Source organism: Pezoporus flaviventris, unplaced genomic scaffold, assembly GCF_033815535.1.
Source record: "Pezoporus flaviventris isolate CSIRO_AGI_PZ_B2104156 unplaced genomic scaffold, CSIRO_AGI_Pfla_v1 ptg000047l, whole genome shotgun sequence".
NCBI lineage: Eukaryota > Metazoa > Chordata > Aves > Psittaciformes > Psittacidae > Pezoporus > Pezoporus flaviventris.
This window is the reverse complement of record NW_026892595.1, coordinates 7,556,420-7,573,099: the sequence shown is the minus strand read 5'-3', so window position 1 is coordinate 7,573,099 and position 16,680 is coordinate 7,556,420. Positions and strand designations below refer to the sequence as shown.

General features: G+C 38.0%; 1 protein-coding gene across 22 annotated transcripts in view; it reads left to right on the top strand.

Moving 5' to 3' along the window:
* The window catches only part of SVIL (supervillin), a 114,677-nt gene that overhangs the window by 40,884 nt on the left and 57,113 nt on the right, over positions 1 to 16,680 (top strand). For 20 of the 22 annotated variants that reach the window (XM_061468112.1, XM_061468102.1, XM_061468101.1 and 17 more), the window contains exons 2-6: positions 3,121 to 3,187; positions 8,384 to 8,475; positions 13,860 to 13,917; positions 14,044 to 14,195; positions 14,606 to 15,290. In XM_061468112.1, the coding sequence (XP_061324096.1) occupies positions 13,910 to 13,917; positions 14,044 to 14,195; positions 14,606 to 15,290 (845 nt within the window). In that variant the 5' untranslated portion in view covers positions 3,121 to 3,187; positions 8,384 to 8,475; positions 13,860 to 13,909. Of the gene's footprint in view, positions 1 to 151; positions 228 to 3,120; positions 3,188 to 8,383; positions 8,476 to 13,859; positions 13,918 to 14,043; positions 14,196 to 14,605; positions 15,291 to 16,680 lie in introns of those variants that run through there. The other 2 variants (XM_061468104.1, XM_061468115.1) reach the window with 2 other exon arrangements.

Sequence of the window (16,680 nt, the reverse complement as noted above, 5' to 3'; positions counted from 1 at the left end):
TGCTATGCATTTACTGTACTCCCTGGGACGCGATAGTCTGACAGCTCCAGTCCTGTGCTATGAAAAATCTCTACACAATATTGCCAAGACAGGCCTAGGGCTGTGGCTGCTGGAGAATTAGCTGCTGTTGTAGTTTCTCTTTGCTGAATCCTTTGTTTGTGCAACCATGTTCAGAAATCCTTGGATCTCCAGCTATTTGGGAAATGTTAAATACTCTGAGGAGCAAGGTAAGAGTTCCAAGTAGATAGAAGAAAATGCAGTTCATTCGTTGCTGTTAAATCTCTCATATATATGTATGCATGTGTAAATATTGTTTGAGTGGATCTTCTGCAGCTACATTAGCTACTTTAACAATCAGTATGCATTTAGTCATCTAGGCTATTTCAATTATTTCCTAAAGGACACTTTTGAAAGATCCGATTAGATGGATCTTTTAATTAGCTTAGCTTGCCACCGACTTAGGGCCTTTAAATATACTAAGGAACACTGGAAGGTTGCATCTCTTTTTTCTTTTTTTTTAATTTAATATATATATTATGTATAAATTCAGCATTCTTAATTTCCCTTGTGTTAAATTACGGATAGTGCTTTTATCTGGTAGTTTGTACCTAAGAGGGAGGGGGACTGGACCGAACAAATGGTTAAACTTCTGAGCAAGTTTGATTTGGAATTCTGTAAATATACTCTCAATTTTAAATACAAATATTTAAGATTACTTTAATGTGGTTATAAGCATGTTTACAGTTCTTCAGTGAAAGAAGGAAGGAACAAAATGCTGTTGCAAAGATTTTCCTGCTCTGTATCAGGTACTGCGAGGGTGAGCTTTCTTCTTTAAATTAACCATTGAATTAAGACTGTGTTAAACTGGTATTTCTTTTATGGGCATATTTATTTTCTTCTGAAGCAGAGTTGTTTTGCTTTTTCTCCTGTGTTTTGTATTTGATTTTAAGACTTCTACATTGTAGTAAGTAAGTTTTATTGGACTTTAATCCTCCCACATGGGTTTAATTTACACAGGAGGAAATACATAAAATATCAGAACTGTGTAACAGATATAATTGTCTGGTTGATTTTCTGTATTTGTGTGGGGAGGGAAGAGAGGAGCTTGCCCCTGTGAAATACAGCAAAGTTTTAAGATGTTTTTGAGGCATTACAGATGTGGTATGTATGAATGTTACAGCATGTGTTTAATGGTAGCAAGAGTCAGAACGGCTTGTGTATCCCCTCTTAACAGCCCTTCTCCTAGCAAAGCAATGAAAGCTACTTTCTTCCCTTTTCATTTCCCTTCTCTGGTTTTGGCTAGGGTAGGGAGAATTTCTCTGTGGTCTACTTGTGGTTTTCATGGTGGACAGCTGTTTTAGTGCCAAAACCTATAGGATGGGTTATATCCTGTTAGAACGCTGTAAATCTAAAATATGCCTGGTTCTGATTAGCTAAGCTGATACTGAGCTGGGCTTTTAAAGTTACTGCAGACTTCTCACAATACTGTAAATCTGGCCTTTTTAGAGGAGACTTATGGCATGGAATCGTGTAAAATACAATGATTTATATACAATTCATACTGTTTTCCTTATAATACTCTGTTTTAGTCTAACAAGATGTTTCTGTGTAAATCTGCATGCTTTATTCTCCATTTACTTGGAAAGAGAAAATGAATGTTAACAAAAACAGGAAAAGTTGCCTATTAATGTTGAAGAAAGCTATTAGCAAAGCTGCCCTGAAATCTGCAGTAACTTGTAGCAAATGCCTAAAAAATGCCTTTTTTGCACATCTTAAGCCTCCTCTATCGCACTATTAAAGTGATCTTTTTTTTTTCTTTAAACCTGTATGTGGAGACGTGGAAGAGAGAAGGAGGGCAAAAAGTTTTGAAAGGCATAGGCACAAGATACAGTTTCATTAAACCCTTTCTGCGAAGATAATAAACATCCTACCTAGCTTTCAGCATAGTTTTTATAAGCAAAAAATACTTTTTTTTTTTTGCCAGCTAGCAGTTAGGCTTTTCTTTGTGATAGTTAAATCTCACCTCTGAGGTAGAGTAAAAGGGATGCAGCTGCTTTTGAATCATCTTAAAGTCCAGGTTGTGCAATATTCAGGCTTGTCTTTAAAAAATAAAATGAATACTGCATCAGAGACCACTTATTTATTAACTTAGGGTCTTGGGGTTGTCGATTAAGTATAGATGGGCATGGAAGGCAGTTTTCCCATTAGGAGTAAATTACTGGTAGCTTCATGTTTTTCAACAGCAGTCACAGACCAGGTGCTCCCCTGCTTCCTGGCTAGCAGTTCACTAAGGTCTCTTAATAGCATCCTCATTGAATGAAGGGAACCAGTACTTGGATAACTGGTCCCCCTTGTCACTGGTTGTTGTTAAGACCCTCTCGACTGCAGAAATGGAAAAATTAGATGTGGGGAAGAGAGGGGAGATTACCCATTGCTTGCTATGGTTCAGAAAGGTTTGGGAACCTGCTGGCTTTGTAATCCATACTTTTTGAATATAAGGCTGCATCTGACACAGTTTTGCTCTCAGTGTAAACACGTGTTCCTTTCTGAAATCATGTTCTAAGGCTATTCAGATGAAAATAGGAGCTCAAGACAATTTCTGAAGACAACCTTCAGAAATATTTCTGTCATGGATGGTATAATACTCTTGTTGCAACAGATCCTCAGCTGGGCATCTCTGACTTCTGCAGTGAATATGCAATTTTTATAATATAGCTAGGATGCAGCCAAAAAGGCTCTTACTGCTTGCAGCATTTCTTATTTGCAGAGTGCTTCATAAACATGTCAACCACCCATCTTATAAGCTGGAAAACTGAGTCAAGGAGTTTAAATGATAGCCCCAGACTGCAGTGCTACACCATGTATACTGGGGTTAGAACATGGCAGTTCCATAAAACATTGATGCTTTTGATATATTTACTGTCTGTACTCACTTTTGCAAGGCTTTGGTTTATCACCATCTTGGACGTGCCAGCTTATGCTCCTTTGACTGTGGGGGAAGGCCTTTATACAGTCTTTTCCAGTGGACAGGAAAACTCTAGTTTCTAGTTTCCTAAAAATTCCCCGTTTATTAAAGCATCTTTACCATGGTATGGTTTGTTTTGTTTTTTTTTTTCATAGATTTTGACAAAGAAAACTCAGTCAGATTTAAACCTTCACGATTGCTCCAAAGGAAGAGAGCATTAAGGTAAGATCAAGTTTTTCTTGCCCAATGAAGATGACTGGTTGCACAATTGTAACTCGCAGTCATTGCTTGAATATACATTTATTCTTTTATCAGAGAGGATGATTATTGGTCCTCTCACAGGATCAAACCTTGGCATCAAACAGGTGCTCTGAACAGGTATTGAAGATACCAACTGCCTCCTAAGTAATGTGGAATTTATAGCTGACATTGCTAAGGGAGAAGTTCCAGTCTGCACTGAGCCTCCTACCACTGCAGTGCTCATTTTTCCTTTCATGGCATGGACGCAGTACTGACGTGTAGTGAACTAGGTTGGAAAACTGATCTGTCTGAAAAAGAAGGTGGCTGAAGTAGGTGAATTAATTATACAGCCATGCAGAGAGCTTTGTCAGCACATGGCGGGGGGGAACACTGCAGACAGGAATGAAAAGGTGATGTTGGTGCTTCTTTGCAGGGCCATGCTGCCTCACACCTGCAGTCTTAGGGCACAGTTCCATGAGGCTGAGTAAGGGGATACAGTTCACAGTCAAACAAGGTGACAGGCCTCTTTTCCCATCCTGACTCCAGCTGCTTTTTGTGTCTGCCTTTGTGCTTGCTGGACTCATTCATAATGGTGGAGAGAGGTGTGGGAGCTGGGAATTGACTCTTGCCCCAGCAGCCAGCTGTTTTGTTGGCTTAGCTGCACAGGAATCCACCAGCCTTAGGCACCCAGGCTTATGTTTGCAGGCATCTTTTCAGTCACCACACACCTTCTGAAGCATACCTGATTATCTGCCATGCTGGATTTTAGGTACTGTAGAGAGGTGGAGGGAATAGGTGTAAAAGACACTTTGCTTTATGGAAGGCAAGTAGGCAAAAGTAGAAATGAGAGTAGTGAAGGAAGAATGTGACTTGTAGAATGGACCTTTTAAGTGAGAGTCCAGGGAAGGACATTGTCCTAGAGGTGGAGAAAGAGATGAAAACTGAATGCCAAGCACTGAGCTGGCAGGTATGCAAGTGGGTTTTTAAACGTGTTTTAGTCACAAAATCTCAATATATGCTGTAGCTTTATCCCAGATGGCAGGGCAGTGTTACTAGTGGCATTTGGATCAAACTTCTGCTCGCTTTTGGGCATTTAACTAGGTTACTGGGGCAGCTATTTAGAAACTTTATACTGCAGCAGGAGCAGCAGAAGTTTTCAGCCTAGAATCCCTGATGTATAGAAGCAGCCCACACTTACTGTGGAAGTTGCAAGAGCAATATAACTACTGAGACTGTCAAATACTCTACTAATGTCACATTATACATCATTGTTTTTAAAGAAAAACTATTGAGGTTGTGAAATATTGTTGCCTGTGTTTTAATAGGAATTGTATGCATTCCTGAACATTGGGGAATATAATGAGTTTGTTTGGAACCGGAGGCCAAACCACACACAAATCCTGTGTGAAACAAATTTGTGGGACCTCATGCTGTTGATGGTATTTCATGAGCATGATCACAGGCTGTATTTTGGGCAAGCAAAGAAGGACAAGTTCTTCTTTCAGTATCCAGAATTAACAGGGACCTTAAGAAGAAAGAATTCTTGCAACTTCTGAAGTATTTATTTTTCATTTAAAGACATGCATGTATGCCTTAAATGATTTTAATAATGTTGTCTGTTAAGTGCAGAAACTCCTGGTGCTGCTGCTCGGAATCTGCACCTAAATTTATAGCAGGACTTGAGACATTAAGGAAAGCACAGGTGAGCAGATGCAGCTGTGATAATTTTAGAATAGGGTTGTAGATGAATTAAAAGGTAAAATATAGTTGGCAGTCCAAGTCTGATTTTCTGACTCTGCTTAAGTAGCTAAATTGATGCTGCAACTGCTCATTTAGCAGGGAAACTGCTAGATAGATCCCTGTGAGGAAAAAGGGAAGCCTTAGTGAGGAGGTACTTATGAGCATATGTTTTTTTAAAACCCTTATGAGTAGTGTCCTGTAATTTTATTTTATTTTTTTATTTTATTTTTACTATTTGGAATTGCTTTAACATCATTCTGACTCAATTTAGATTCCTAATGAATGTTCTTGCTGAATACTGTGACATGTCCTAAATATGCCAACTTTCATTTTTAGAACGAATTTTTTATATGTATCTATAAATACCCAGTTGCTTGGCTTGACTGTTTCATCTTCAGAGCAGTGCTTGGTCTCTGAACAATCTGTGCAAGTGAAAGCATTGTAATTGTTAAATTGGTTTAAAATATTTTGTTTCTAATGTGCAAATATTTAAAACAAGCAATGCCACGTGCAGCTTTGTGAGAGAGCACAAAAATGCCTCTGAAGAAGAAAAAGTCCTCCATTGCGGATTAAATAATCAGTACATGAAAATAGTTAACATTTAAAAATAAACAAGTAAATAAAAATTGACAGCCTGTCCAGAGGGAAATGATAAATGATAGCATAAGGGAAACTGTGAAGGGACTTTCACAAAATGGATAACCTGTGATGGAGTGATCTAGCCCAGGGAGGGTTAAGCTTAAGAAGTTTGTGGTTATTAAAAGAATTTTAATGAAATCTGCCAGTGAGCAAAGTTTGAAGCCATCCTCAGTACGAAGGAGGAGGGAGCTCACATACAGAAAGAACTGAATGACCTTGAGGAGTAATAGAGAAAGGATGTAATGTAATAATACTAAGTGCACATTGGAGGCTGATAAATTTTTCTGTTACTTGTGACTGATGAAAGCAAAGCCTTGGCATATTAGTTTCTCATGCAGGTTTGAGCAACCAAAGAGTATAGATGCCAAAAGGCAAATGTGTTGTAAATCCCAGCATTCATCTGGTTAGTCATACAATAATGATTTCTGTATTAAAATTACTGTTTTTATAAGATGCTGCTAAGACCCAGGTGTGGAATCAAGACTATCCAATTCTGGTTACCCTGTGTGAAAAAGATGACTTAAAACTAGAATAGGTAAAGAACATTATTTACAGACAATCAACGAAAATCAGTAAAACTGAGAGCCTGTCTTGAGACAGCTGAGTAGATGGGGAAAATTTCTCTTAAGAAAAATAAGTAAGGAAACCAGCAACACTGACCTGAGAACAAATGGATGGAAACCCAGTGAAAAAAACATTTAGACTGGGTTTAGAGGGTCTGTTGCTTCAGAGTCCCTGGAATTCCCTGGAGTCTGGAGATAGGGACAAGGGTGAACTTAACTAGTTAACAGGATTTAGAAGTCTGTTGAGGGTCCACAGCAATGCAGTAATACAATTCTTAGAACCACTGTGTTAGTGTCCGTCCAGTTTCTGTATAATTTTACCCTTGAAAATTCATGTGGGGCTGAGGCATAGTCGTAGATGTTAGCACACAGTTAATTTAAATGAGGATTTTGCTGTTTGGATGAATGCTTTTCTGTGCAGAATCACATGTTTATAGAAACTTAAGGTGCTTCTCTGTCACAAGCATTATGAAAGCAATTGGAGATGCTTCTAAATAAAGCCCAGGTATTCAAAAGTGATGAGCTGGGTCCCTTGGCACTTTTGAGACAAGCTTTAAGTACTCATATTGATTTGACAGAATAGATTTCTTTTTGATTTATAGCCTTAGGCCAATATTATTCACATTTTTCAAACTCATCCTCAGCCAGAAGGAGTAGAAACTCCTTTCAAATGGAAACTGGGAATCTCTCCTCCTAAGAGTACTCCAGAAGCTCTGCCTGTGAGAAGAAAAACATACGTTGTAAGGCTAGTAAGAATCACAAGTACTGTCAATATGAAGTTAGGGATATAGGAACATGAGGTTGTCTGAGTCTCTACCCAGTCTCAGATGATACATGGACCCTTGTGGCTGCTGTGTGTTTTTTTATTTTGGTTTTGTTTTTTTGTTTAGTTCCATTAAAATGTTTTCACCCTGTAAGAATACACAGTTTTTCCTAATGGACAAATTATTGCACTTCTCCGTCTTCTGCTTGCTATTTTTTTGTATTGGCTAATATTTCTTTTCTTGGCAGTACCTGGAATAATTTCTCTAAGTGCAGTTGTTGGAAATGGTTTGCAGCAGGTGGCATAGTGCCCAGTTTGTTTAATGTCATTTGAGGGGGTTTATTCTCCCCTCAGTATCTTCCAAAGTATTTTATTTATAAACTATAAAGAAGCAAATACTTCATGGAGTTCATGTAAAATGTTATTAGTCATTATATGTTAAATCCCTTTTCAATAAGAAATGTTCTTCTGGAATAGTGAGTACAGAATAATTTTTACCTATTCTTTCTTTTCTTACCAAATACCTTTGATGAAAGGGTATTCAATTCTTTAAAAGAGCCATTTAAAAACTGTTCTAAGGAAGGAGTTGCCAACTGTAAGGCTGTGTGCAGTTTGTCTTAATCAGGTGACAGTAAATCGTATGGCACAGCTCTGCCCATGCGCAGCTCTAAAGTCACTATGCTTAGATCACTGAGCTAAGATCACTGTGGATTTGTGTCTGTTACATCTGTCTACACAGTTTACTAAAGGTTTTAAGACAGTAGTAAGTTTTCTTATGTCTGGTTGGGATAGTTTAGAAGTCATGATGGCAGAACTAGATGATCTTAAGGTCCTTTCCAATCCTAACCATTCTATTTTTTTGTGAATACAAGAGTTCTCTCTCTGTGTTTAATAATAGGAAAGAATAATCTCACTTTGTTTACCCACAAGAGGGTAAATCTCCAAAAATGTATCTGTGCTCAGTTAGTATATACTTTAGGCCATTATAGCACCTACATTTTAAAGTTAAAATTTGTATATTTAATGAACATATTTAAAGAAATATTTTGTTTTATCTAAATGGCCGCTTTTGCTGTTTTGAGAAGACAAAGTATAAAACTAAATTATCTGCTGCTCATGTTAGTGTATTATAAACTACAAAATATCCAGAGATCAGTGGAGTAACAACAGTAGGGCAGTCGTGCAGAAGGCTTTTAGGCAGAGTGTACATACAGTACTGTATTTGATGAAATATGTTTTAATATTTATGAAGAATAATTTGATACAGATTATTTCAAAGGTGATTGCTAGCAGAGCATTTTGAAGTAGTTTTCAGTCAGCAATTTAATGCAAAAATGTCTGATTTTGTTCTTATGGAAAATATTTTCTTTGGTATCTCTATTAGACTATCTTGCCACAAATTGGTTACATCTTGTCTTTATTTGATTTGTAACAGAAACATCCACAGTTCTGTAAACAAGATGTTGCTTTCAGTTTTCAGAAGGAGTTCTCATTTGAAGATAAAGAAGAGCTTGCAAACAGCACAAAGGATATTGATGCTAATCTCTTAGCAGTACTTCCAAAAGGTAGGTAAGGAAGACACATTATGAACACAAGTGGTAATTTAACACCATGTGAAGTTTATTCTATGCACAGTTAAAATCATTTGGGCACAGATCCTTTGTAAATGAGTTTCCTTTTCCCTGTGAAGTATGCATAAGGGATGAACCACAATGCTCTTTTACAAGGCCTTACTACATCCTTGCTTCGTAAAGTTCAGCTTCGCTTACCTAGTTTTCAGTAGTTTAAGTAGTTGAAATTCAAAACATCAGAGAGGTTGCTTTCTTTGTACAATTAGATTAATACTGAATTTAAAAGTATTAACTTGGCTTGAATCACTGTGCTTGCACGACCAACAGACTACACGCTGACTTTTAGTCTTGCATGCTAAAGGATCTGCACTACATACAGGTTTGGGGATTGTTAATTTTTTTTTTAAACTTCTGCCTTAGTCTGAATAAGTTAAGAAGAAAACAGCAGTTCCATCTTTATTTTTTTCTAACACAGTTGAGGTAGTAGTGAGAGTTAATTCTCTTTAATTTTTAAGAAAAAAATAAGTTTGCTGGGAAATAGTTCTTGACCAGTAAAGGATGACATTCAACTTAAGAGCTATGTTTAACTGGCATAAAGATGCTCCCTTCACTCAAGGATGTTATGGATCTCAGAACTTCGCTTAAAATTGTGTGTTCTGATGTTATTTGCCCTTTTCAGACAAACTGCAAGGCTAGATGCACTAACCCTAATGTAAAGGAGCTAGCTTGCTCTTCTAGTGTCATTCGTTGCAGAGATCCTTTAGAAAAAGGAGTCCTTCTTCCAGCGTAACATTTAAGTGGTATGCTTGCTTTTAAATGTAGTCATTACAGATGTTCAGAAAGACTTCATTGACACAATAATGGTATAGAGTGATATGGATTTACCCAGCCCAGACGTCCTGAGAGCGCTAGTATATGTAGTCCCTCATTTTTCCAGATGCTTAGTTTTACAGTCATGCTGGCCAACAAGTTAATTGTGAGAGCCTTCGGTTGAGAAACCTTGTCTGTCAGTTGCTTCTCAGTGAATTTCTGGTTTGAGATGCCTGTATTTCCTAAGAAATTATTCTCATAATAAAGGCATCAAGTTTAGTGTATACCAGACTTAAGAAAAAGTTCACAGTGGGAGCTACTTGAGGCTCTTTCAAACATTTACTGAAAGTACAGGTTATTTGTCCCATCTAAGGCCTAACTTTAACCTGGATTTTCATGTGTTGGAAAATCAAGGGAATATATTTAATTTTCAACTGATACAGACTGAACTGAGGTTCAAAGAGTCTAGCTGAAGTCTCACATATTGCTACCTGCAGATAGACAATTTGAACATGTATGCCTCTGCTAGTGTAACCAGATGATAAATGCTTCTCCAGCCTGGTTTGTAGACCATCATATCTCCAGGTGAGGCCAAGAGGAGAATAGGAACACGGCACCTAGGCTTCACTGCCATATTAAATTTTGTTCAAAATGAAAATACTTGTGTTGCAATGTTTATTTACTATCTCTGAGAAATTCAGGTGAATTTTTGATTTATATCTATTCAGGCTTCACAAATGTTCCTGCTCGTTCTCTACTTGGACTTTTGGAAGACTTGATTTAATTTTTACATTTTCTGTATTTTAAAAATAAATCCACTGTCGCATGCCTGCAGCTTTATCCACGTGTATCCCCTCTGCTGTTACCAAAGAGACCTTTCAGCAAAAACATATTTATATTCTGTAAGCAATGTTTCTGAAAGATGAATGGCTTCTGTAAAAAAACTTTCACCTTAATTTAAGGAGTTTTTAAAACATTTTTATAAGGTGCACTCCAGACATACTTTCTGTTTCTTATTCTGGGATGAGACATGGAACAAAACTGCTTTTGCTAAATTCTGGTATTATAAACAAAATTCTGTTCAGAATGTCTACAGTTACAAAAATTAAGGTGCCTCTTGACAGTCTAGGTTAGAGGGTATCCTACCACAGCATCATGCTCAACATCCTAAAATAAAGCCTGAAGCTAAGGACTGCACCTGACCCGTGGCTGTTCTTCCTGTTGGCCTTAACTATACTGACCAACAGTGCCTACAAAATGTGTTGGCATGAAGTAACATAGATAAGGAGCTTTTATTGTAAAATTAGTTATTTGAAGCTTCTCAGTCTTGTCTTTTCTCTGAATCAGATCTTTGTGCTGCTTTTTAGGTAGAAGTGTTGCTACTCTTTAGCACCGTCATAGGTGTCTTTGAAATGGTGTAGTTTCTGATGGATTATGTTCCCATATGCAGGTGTCAAATTGGCACCAACATATTCAGATTGCAAACTGAAAAGGAGATATGCAATCACCTAAGCTTGCAAGGGCCAATTCGTGTACTTGGGGGTGAAATTTCTCCAACTGGCCTTCAGGTTTTGAAATCAAATACTCAGGAAAAAAAAAAAAAAAAAATCACTAGAGTAGAAGACTTCCTGCATTTTATCTTCCTTTCTGGGGGGAGGGGAGTTGGTGTTGTGGTTTTGTTTATTTTCTCTTTTTTTTTGGGGGGGGGGGTGTTTGGTGGTGGTGGTTTTTTTTTTGGGGGGGGGGTGTTTGGTTTGGATTTTGTCTTTTTTTTTTTTTTTTTGGTGGCTGTGGTGGTGGGTTTTTTTGTTTGGGGATGTTGAGGTTTCGTTGTTTTTGTTTTGTTTTTCCTTCTTTTTCTCACCTCCCCAGAAGAGTATTGCTGAAAATACTTTCACAAAAAAAAGCTCTGCAGATGTTGGCCAACCTAGCTGAAATTACTGTCTGGAATCTCAAGTGTGGAAAAAGTGTAAGGCAGCATAGAGTAGTCCCATGCTATTTTTGTCCCATCTTGTTTGGGAAGGTGTTGGAGAGATTCTTCATTAAGTCAGTGCTCTTTTTAGGGCTGCAAAGCAGTAGTAGAATCTCTGGAACTTCAGCTAACACGTAACAAAAGAGCGTTGAGCTAACATTGCTGGGAGTTCTTTGGACGTTCCACATTTCTTGTATGTGGACTACTTTTTTGGGGGGGTGGGGGAACAAAGACTTCAGTATACAAAGCTATGCTTTAGAACTTTAAAGCAGTGTAAAAGACCTGTTCTGTGATGATGGTTTTAGGGACTGTATAAATTGGTGACTAGGGAAGAAAAATGATCAGGGTTTGGGTGGAATGTGGTTTTATTAACTGTGAGCTGTGGAGGCCTTTTACCTGTCTGAAGTGGCAGAACAATTATGAGGTTTGTTTTGACCATTTTATGTATGTGTAGCCAGCAGATGGAACAGAAACATTCTAATAGCCAGACAAACAAACTTAAACAGAAGTACCTTTGGCGGAGGTGAGAGCAAAGTATTTATGAGAAACCATTTCTTTGGTGTGAATGTGAGATGGCAGGTAGTTTCATATGGGTAAGTTCTCTGTTTAGCACAGTTCCACTGCTAGCACAGCTTGAGTAGGCCGGGCAGCAGCAGGAACTGTTCATTAATTGAGAGAAAGGTCTATGAAAACACTATGAAAAAGGTCTTTGCTTTGGTATTGGTTCAGGATGCAAATTTTGCATTGCCCAACTCTAGTTCCCATTCATCTCCAGAGATCTGTGGTTGGAGCTTGCTGACTTTCAGTGTCTATCTTCCACTGTCAGCCTGGTCAACATCAAAGGCTTCAATCTGCTTTGCTGCAGATGCTGAAATCAGGCATGGAAGAAGCAACCCTTGTGTTGGTACTGTTAGGCAGCTGCACACTTCGCTATTCTGCACTGCTAGTTGCATCAAATGTATACATATTATATATTTTCGTGGCGTGATCACATTCTGAGCTAACTTGGCTTGACAAATTGAAATGGATAGCTTGAGTCTGCTTTCTTTAAAAATGTAGACTAAAGGAATTTTTTGGAGAGTGGCCCACTTGGTTTTTATCCCTGTTACTCACACATTTTCAGTAGGCACTCAGCTGTAGCCTCAGACGCTATATTTGTACCTCATTCATTTGCTTCTCTGAGTAGTCATGATCAGAATACATTAATTCTTGCTGATCTAAGATATTTTACCTGGAATTCTAGTGGCTTTTCAGCACGTAAGGTTGATGTGACAGGCAATGTCAATAGTATCTATGAGGTATGAGCACTGGTATTGAGCAAACAGCAAACTTCCTGGATATTTGTCAGCTAAGCTGAAACCCTGACTTAGCTATGCATGTAAGTTCTTGCAGCAGAGGAAAGGGAGAAAAGGTGCATCTGACCTTTAAAAGGGTGGCATTTCAATAATGTTTATCCTCTAAGTATGTAGAGCAATGGAGTCTGGTAGGGAAAAAAGCTGACAGCTTTACTTCTGCAGTGGCATGGAACAGTATCTTCTGGACACTCCTGACTCATCAGGCATTTCTGGTGTTAATCTAGGGCTGATTTAGCAGGCTGTAGACTTGAGCTTGCTTTTTCATCCTTGGGTCAGCAGGATCAGAGCTTCATCAGAATAAATGCACACAGGTTTTAGCACCACATCTTAACATCTTTGCTAAGGCAATGATGTGGTGAGTGTGGGGTACTTGCCACCCACCCACACCCCCAGTTTACAGCATCCTTTGATAGCCTTGGGGTTGGTTTCTCTTCTTAGTGGTAAAGAGCCACACCATACTTGTTTTCGTAGCACTCACTGCTCCAGTGTGGCTTGCAAACATCACTGGTAACTGTGCACATATGTGTGCGTGTATGTATATATATATATATATATATATATATATAGGAATTACTTCATCTCTCATGCCTCCTGTTGGTTCACTACTGGTTTTTGAACTGTGACAGCTGTCTGCTAGCACATAACACCACCAAATAGTTCACGGGGAGAGAGGGAAATTATGTCCAATTAAAACTATAAGGGAAAATTAGCAAAGTAGAGAGTGATAACCATGAAGGAATATAATGAGGATACACAGTAATTTTCACTCCAAATGTGAATTACTGGGATTTGCTCAATATAAGGGAGTGGAGGAAGAGTAGGGAATAGAGGACAGTATTTCTCTTTAAATAGGTCAGTCCTAGACCTCTCTGTAGACAGCGTAAGCAGTAATTCCATACTACCTGATTTTGAAATGAGCTACAATAGTATGTAAGCTTGACCCCATCTAATCAAACTGTATCTTGCCCAGTTTATACAAGATCTTGAAAGTTCCTAGAATAGCACAGCAGATTCTCTCTGGAGCAGAGGACTCCTTGATGATTACACCTATGTGCCTAGTGCACTTTTGACAATGCAAGCTTAATAAACTAGGAAAATAGAGGAAAATACTTGTACTCTGACAAAAGCAATTTCGAACCTCTTATTTGATTGTTCCCTTTTATGCTAAAGCATTTTAACAAGTTTCTGAGAGTTGCTGAAACTTAGCAGCTTATAAACTGCATAATCTTTTGTTGTCTCAGTTTCAGAATTAAGAAAACTGTTTGAACCAAACAACCAAGATTTTTTGGAAATGAAAAGGTAAAAGAACAAAAAGCCTTTGGCCTGTAAAACAAAACACACAGCTTGTTTTGTTACCTCCTCTTAGAAACTCTCCCCTCAAATCTTCAAAGATGCTGGGTTTCACATTTTTCACATCTTTTTCAGAAAAGAGAGAATAGCTAGACGCTTAGAGGGAATTGAAAATGATACACAACCTATGCTTCTACAGAACTGTCCAGGTTCAGTCACACACCGTTTATTAGAAGAAGATACACCAAGATATATGCGTGCAACTGATCCATACAGTCCCCACTTAGGTAAGTAGTATAATTTAAGGCAATTTTGCATTACTGAATTACTTCATGTTTACTAGTCTGTCATTTGTGCTGTACATGGAGAGGAGCTTTATGGAAAAGCCATGGTCAGAGGGCTTTTTAACTTGCCTTTTTAATTCTTCAGCTGTCTTACTTGAACAAGGTTGGTTATCCATATTGTTTTAGAACAGTCTTTTGATATGAGACTCAACATATTTAACTAATAGACATTTCTTTATCATTTGCATATGCTTTTGGAGGCGTAAGTGCCAAAATGTAATGTGTCTGTGCAGTCACTAGTACACTTTGACTTGTAAAAAAATGGGAAGCTTTTTGTTTACTCAGTGTGAATGGTAGGTAGAGTACTCAGAGTTTTGGGATGGATTTACTCATATCTGCTGTACTTTCAACAGGAAGATCAAATGAGGAGGAGGAAACTTCAGATTCTTCTGTAGAAAAACAACCCAGATCATCCAGATATCGAGCAGAAACCACAGGAGGTAATACAGAGCCCTTGTATAGTACAGGAAACATGGATGTCCAGGAGCTAGAGTCAAAAGCAGAAAGAATAGCTAGGTACAAGGCAGAGAGGCGGCGCCAGCTAGCAGAAAAATATGGATTATCTCTTGATACTGATTTGGATTCTGACTACTCATCCAGATATACGCGGGCAAGGAGAGATCCTGACAGTGTGGAAAGAAAGGGAGTGAAAAGTGAAAGGCAAGATGATGAAAACAAGGACTGTGGCTCCTCATATTTGTCCAGAACTGAAATGAAGGAGTTAAAGAGTGTGATTTCTGAATCCAAAGAGTACACGAGCCATGAAAAAGATGGTGTTCCAGATAAAGAAGACCTCTCAAATGAAAAGAGTGATAGAAAAGCAGATGATGACAGTGCCATTAGACAGGCTTCTGACCCTTCAGCAACCTTGGATAGTTCCATCTCTCTTTCGCTTTCTGCCCGAGAATCTTCCTCCTACAATGAAGTGCCAATATCACCAAAGCAAACCCCTAGAGAGTCCCTCTCTTCACCAAAGCGGGCAGCCTCACCAATCCATTTGCAGAATGACCAGCCCTTGCACAGTAACATCAGACAAAGGTAAGCATGATTTTTATTTGTTTGTTTATACAGTAGATTCCTTTACCTTAATCACCTTTTGCAGCAATGTCTACAGTATTTATGCAAACATATTTATTACCCTTGAAGAATAGTGGCTTTGGATGTCTCAGGATGGATTGGTTGGGTTTACTGTACCACAGTGTGCTTCTGAAACAAGGGGGTGGGTATCTTTTTCTATTATTAGATATGTCCTTGGTTTCACCTTATATTTATAGAATTTATGCTAAAATTAGGCACTTGCAAGTGGAGTGGAATAACTATGTTTAAGATACTTACACAAACTAGAAATTGAAGCTGTTATGATGTTACGGTTCTAATTCTGTTGTGGTTTTTTGTTTTATTTTGTGAGTAGGTGTTTATTAGGTTTTTTTTTTCCTTAACCTGTTAGAGCAAGCCTTTAACTTTTTTCCTCTATAGGCTGAAATTGTTTGGGTGGGGTTTTCCTCTTAAAAGCAAGTTGTTTCTCAGTGAAGATTTCAATAGCGTCATGACAGCTTCTGCCAAAATAAAGCAGTTGTCGGAGTCAAAAGCTGAAAAGTGTCTTGGGTCATTTGAAATAGTAGTTGATTTGTTTTCCTGCTGTGAAAGTGTAAAAACCCTTTTGAACTGTGGTAGTCAATCTTTCAGATAATATCGAGGTTGTGTGTGTGAAGGGGCAAAAGGGACAGTTAAAATTCCATGCTGAATTTGGAAAATGTAGCCGACTCCCTCACATGATTCTGAATTACTTCAGATTTGACAAATTTACTTCAGTAATAGGGTAACCAGATCCTTCCAGAAGGAAAAAAAAATTGTTTTCACAATTTTTCCATTGTAGTTTCACACTGTAGTGCAAAAACCAGACTGTCAAAATGTGCATTATTTTCAGCCACCATAACAACTAAGCATTTTTTTGAGAGTATGATTTTCTTTAGGTGTGATTCTTCTATTTCTAGGTAGGTGATAGATAGAAAATCATAATTGTAAAAACCTAAGTTAAAGTGTTGCAACTAAAATGATGTAAATTATAATGAGAACTTAACTGTAGACACACCTGCATCAGGCTGAGCAGTGCTGACTGTTTCTGAGAAACTGAAATGAACTGGCATAAACTGGACCATTCACACTTTTTGGTATTTTTTGCAGTAGATTCAAAACCAAGCTACGTTGACTGGACTTTTTTATCCTTCCCATCAAAATCACAAAACTTAATTCTTATTTGTTGTGGCCTTTTTATTACCTCTCACAAGCATACCTTTGAGTTTGAATGATGAAGGAATCTTCCATGTCAAAGGTTAACCAATGGGTGGATTGATTAAGTCATCTATTTACAGTGCCTGTAAACTGCTCAAATGTACTCAGCCTTTTTTGTTTCACTTTATTGCATAGG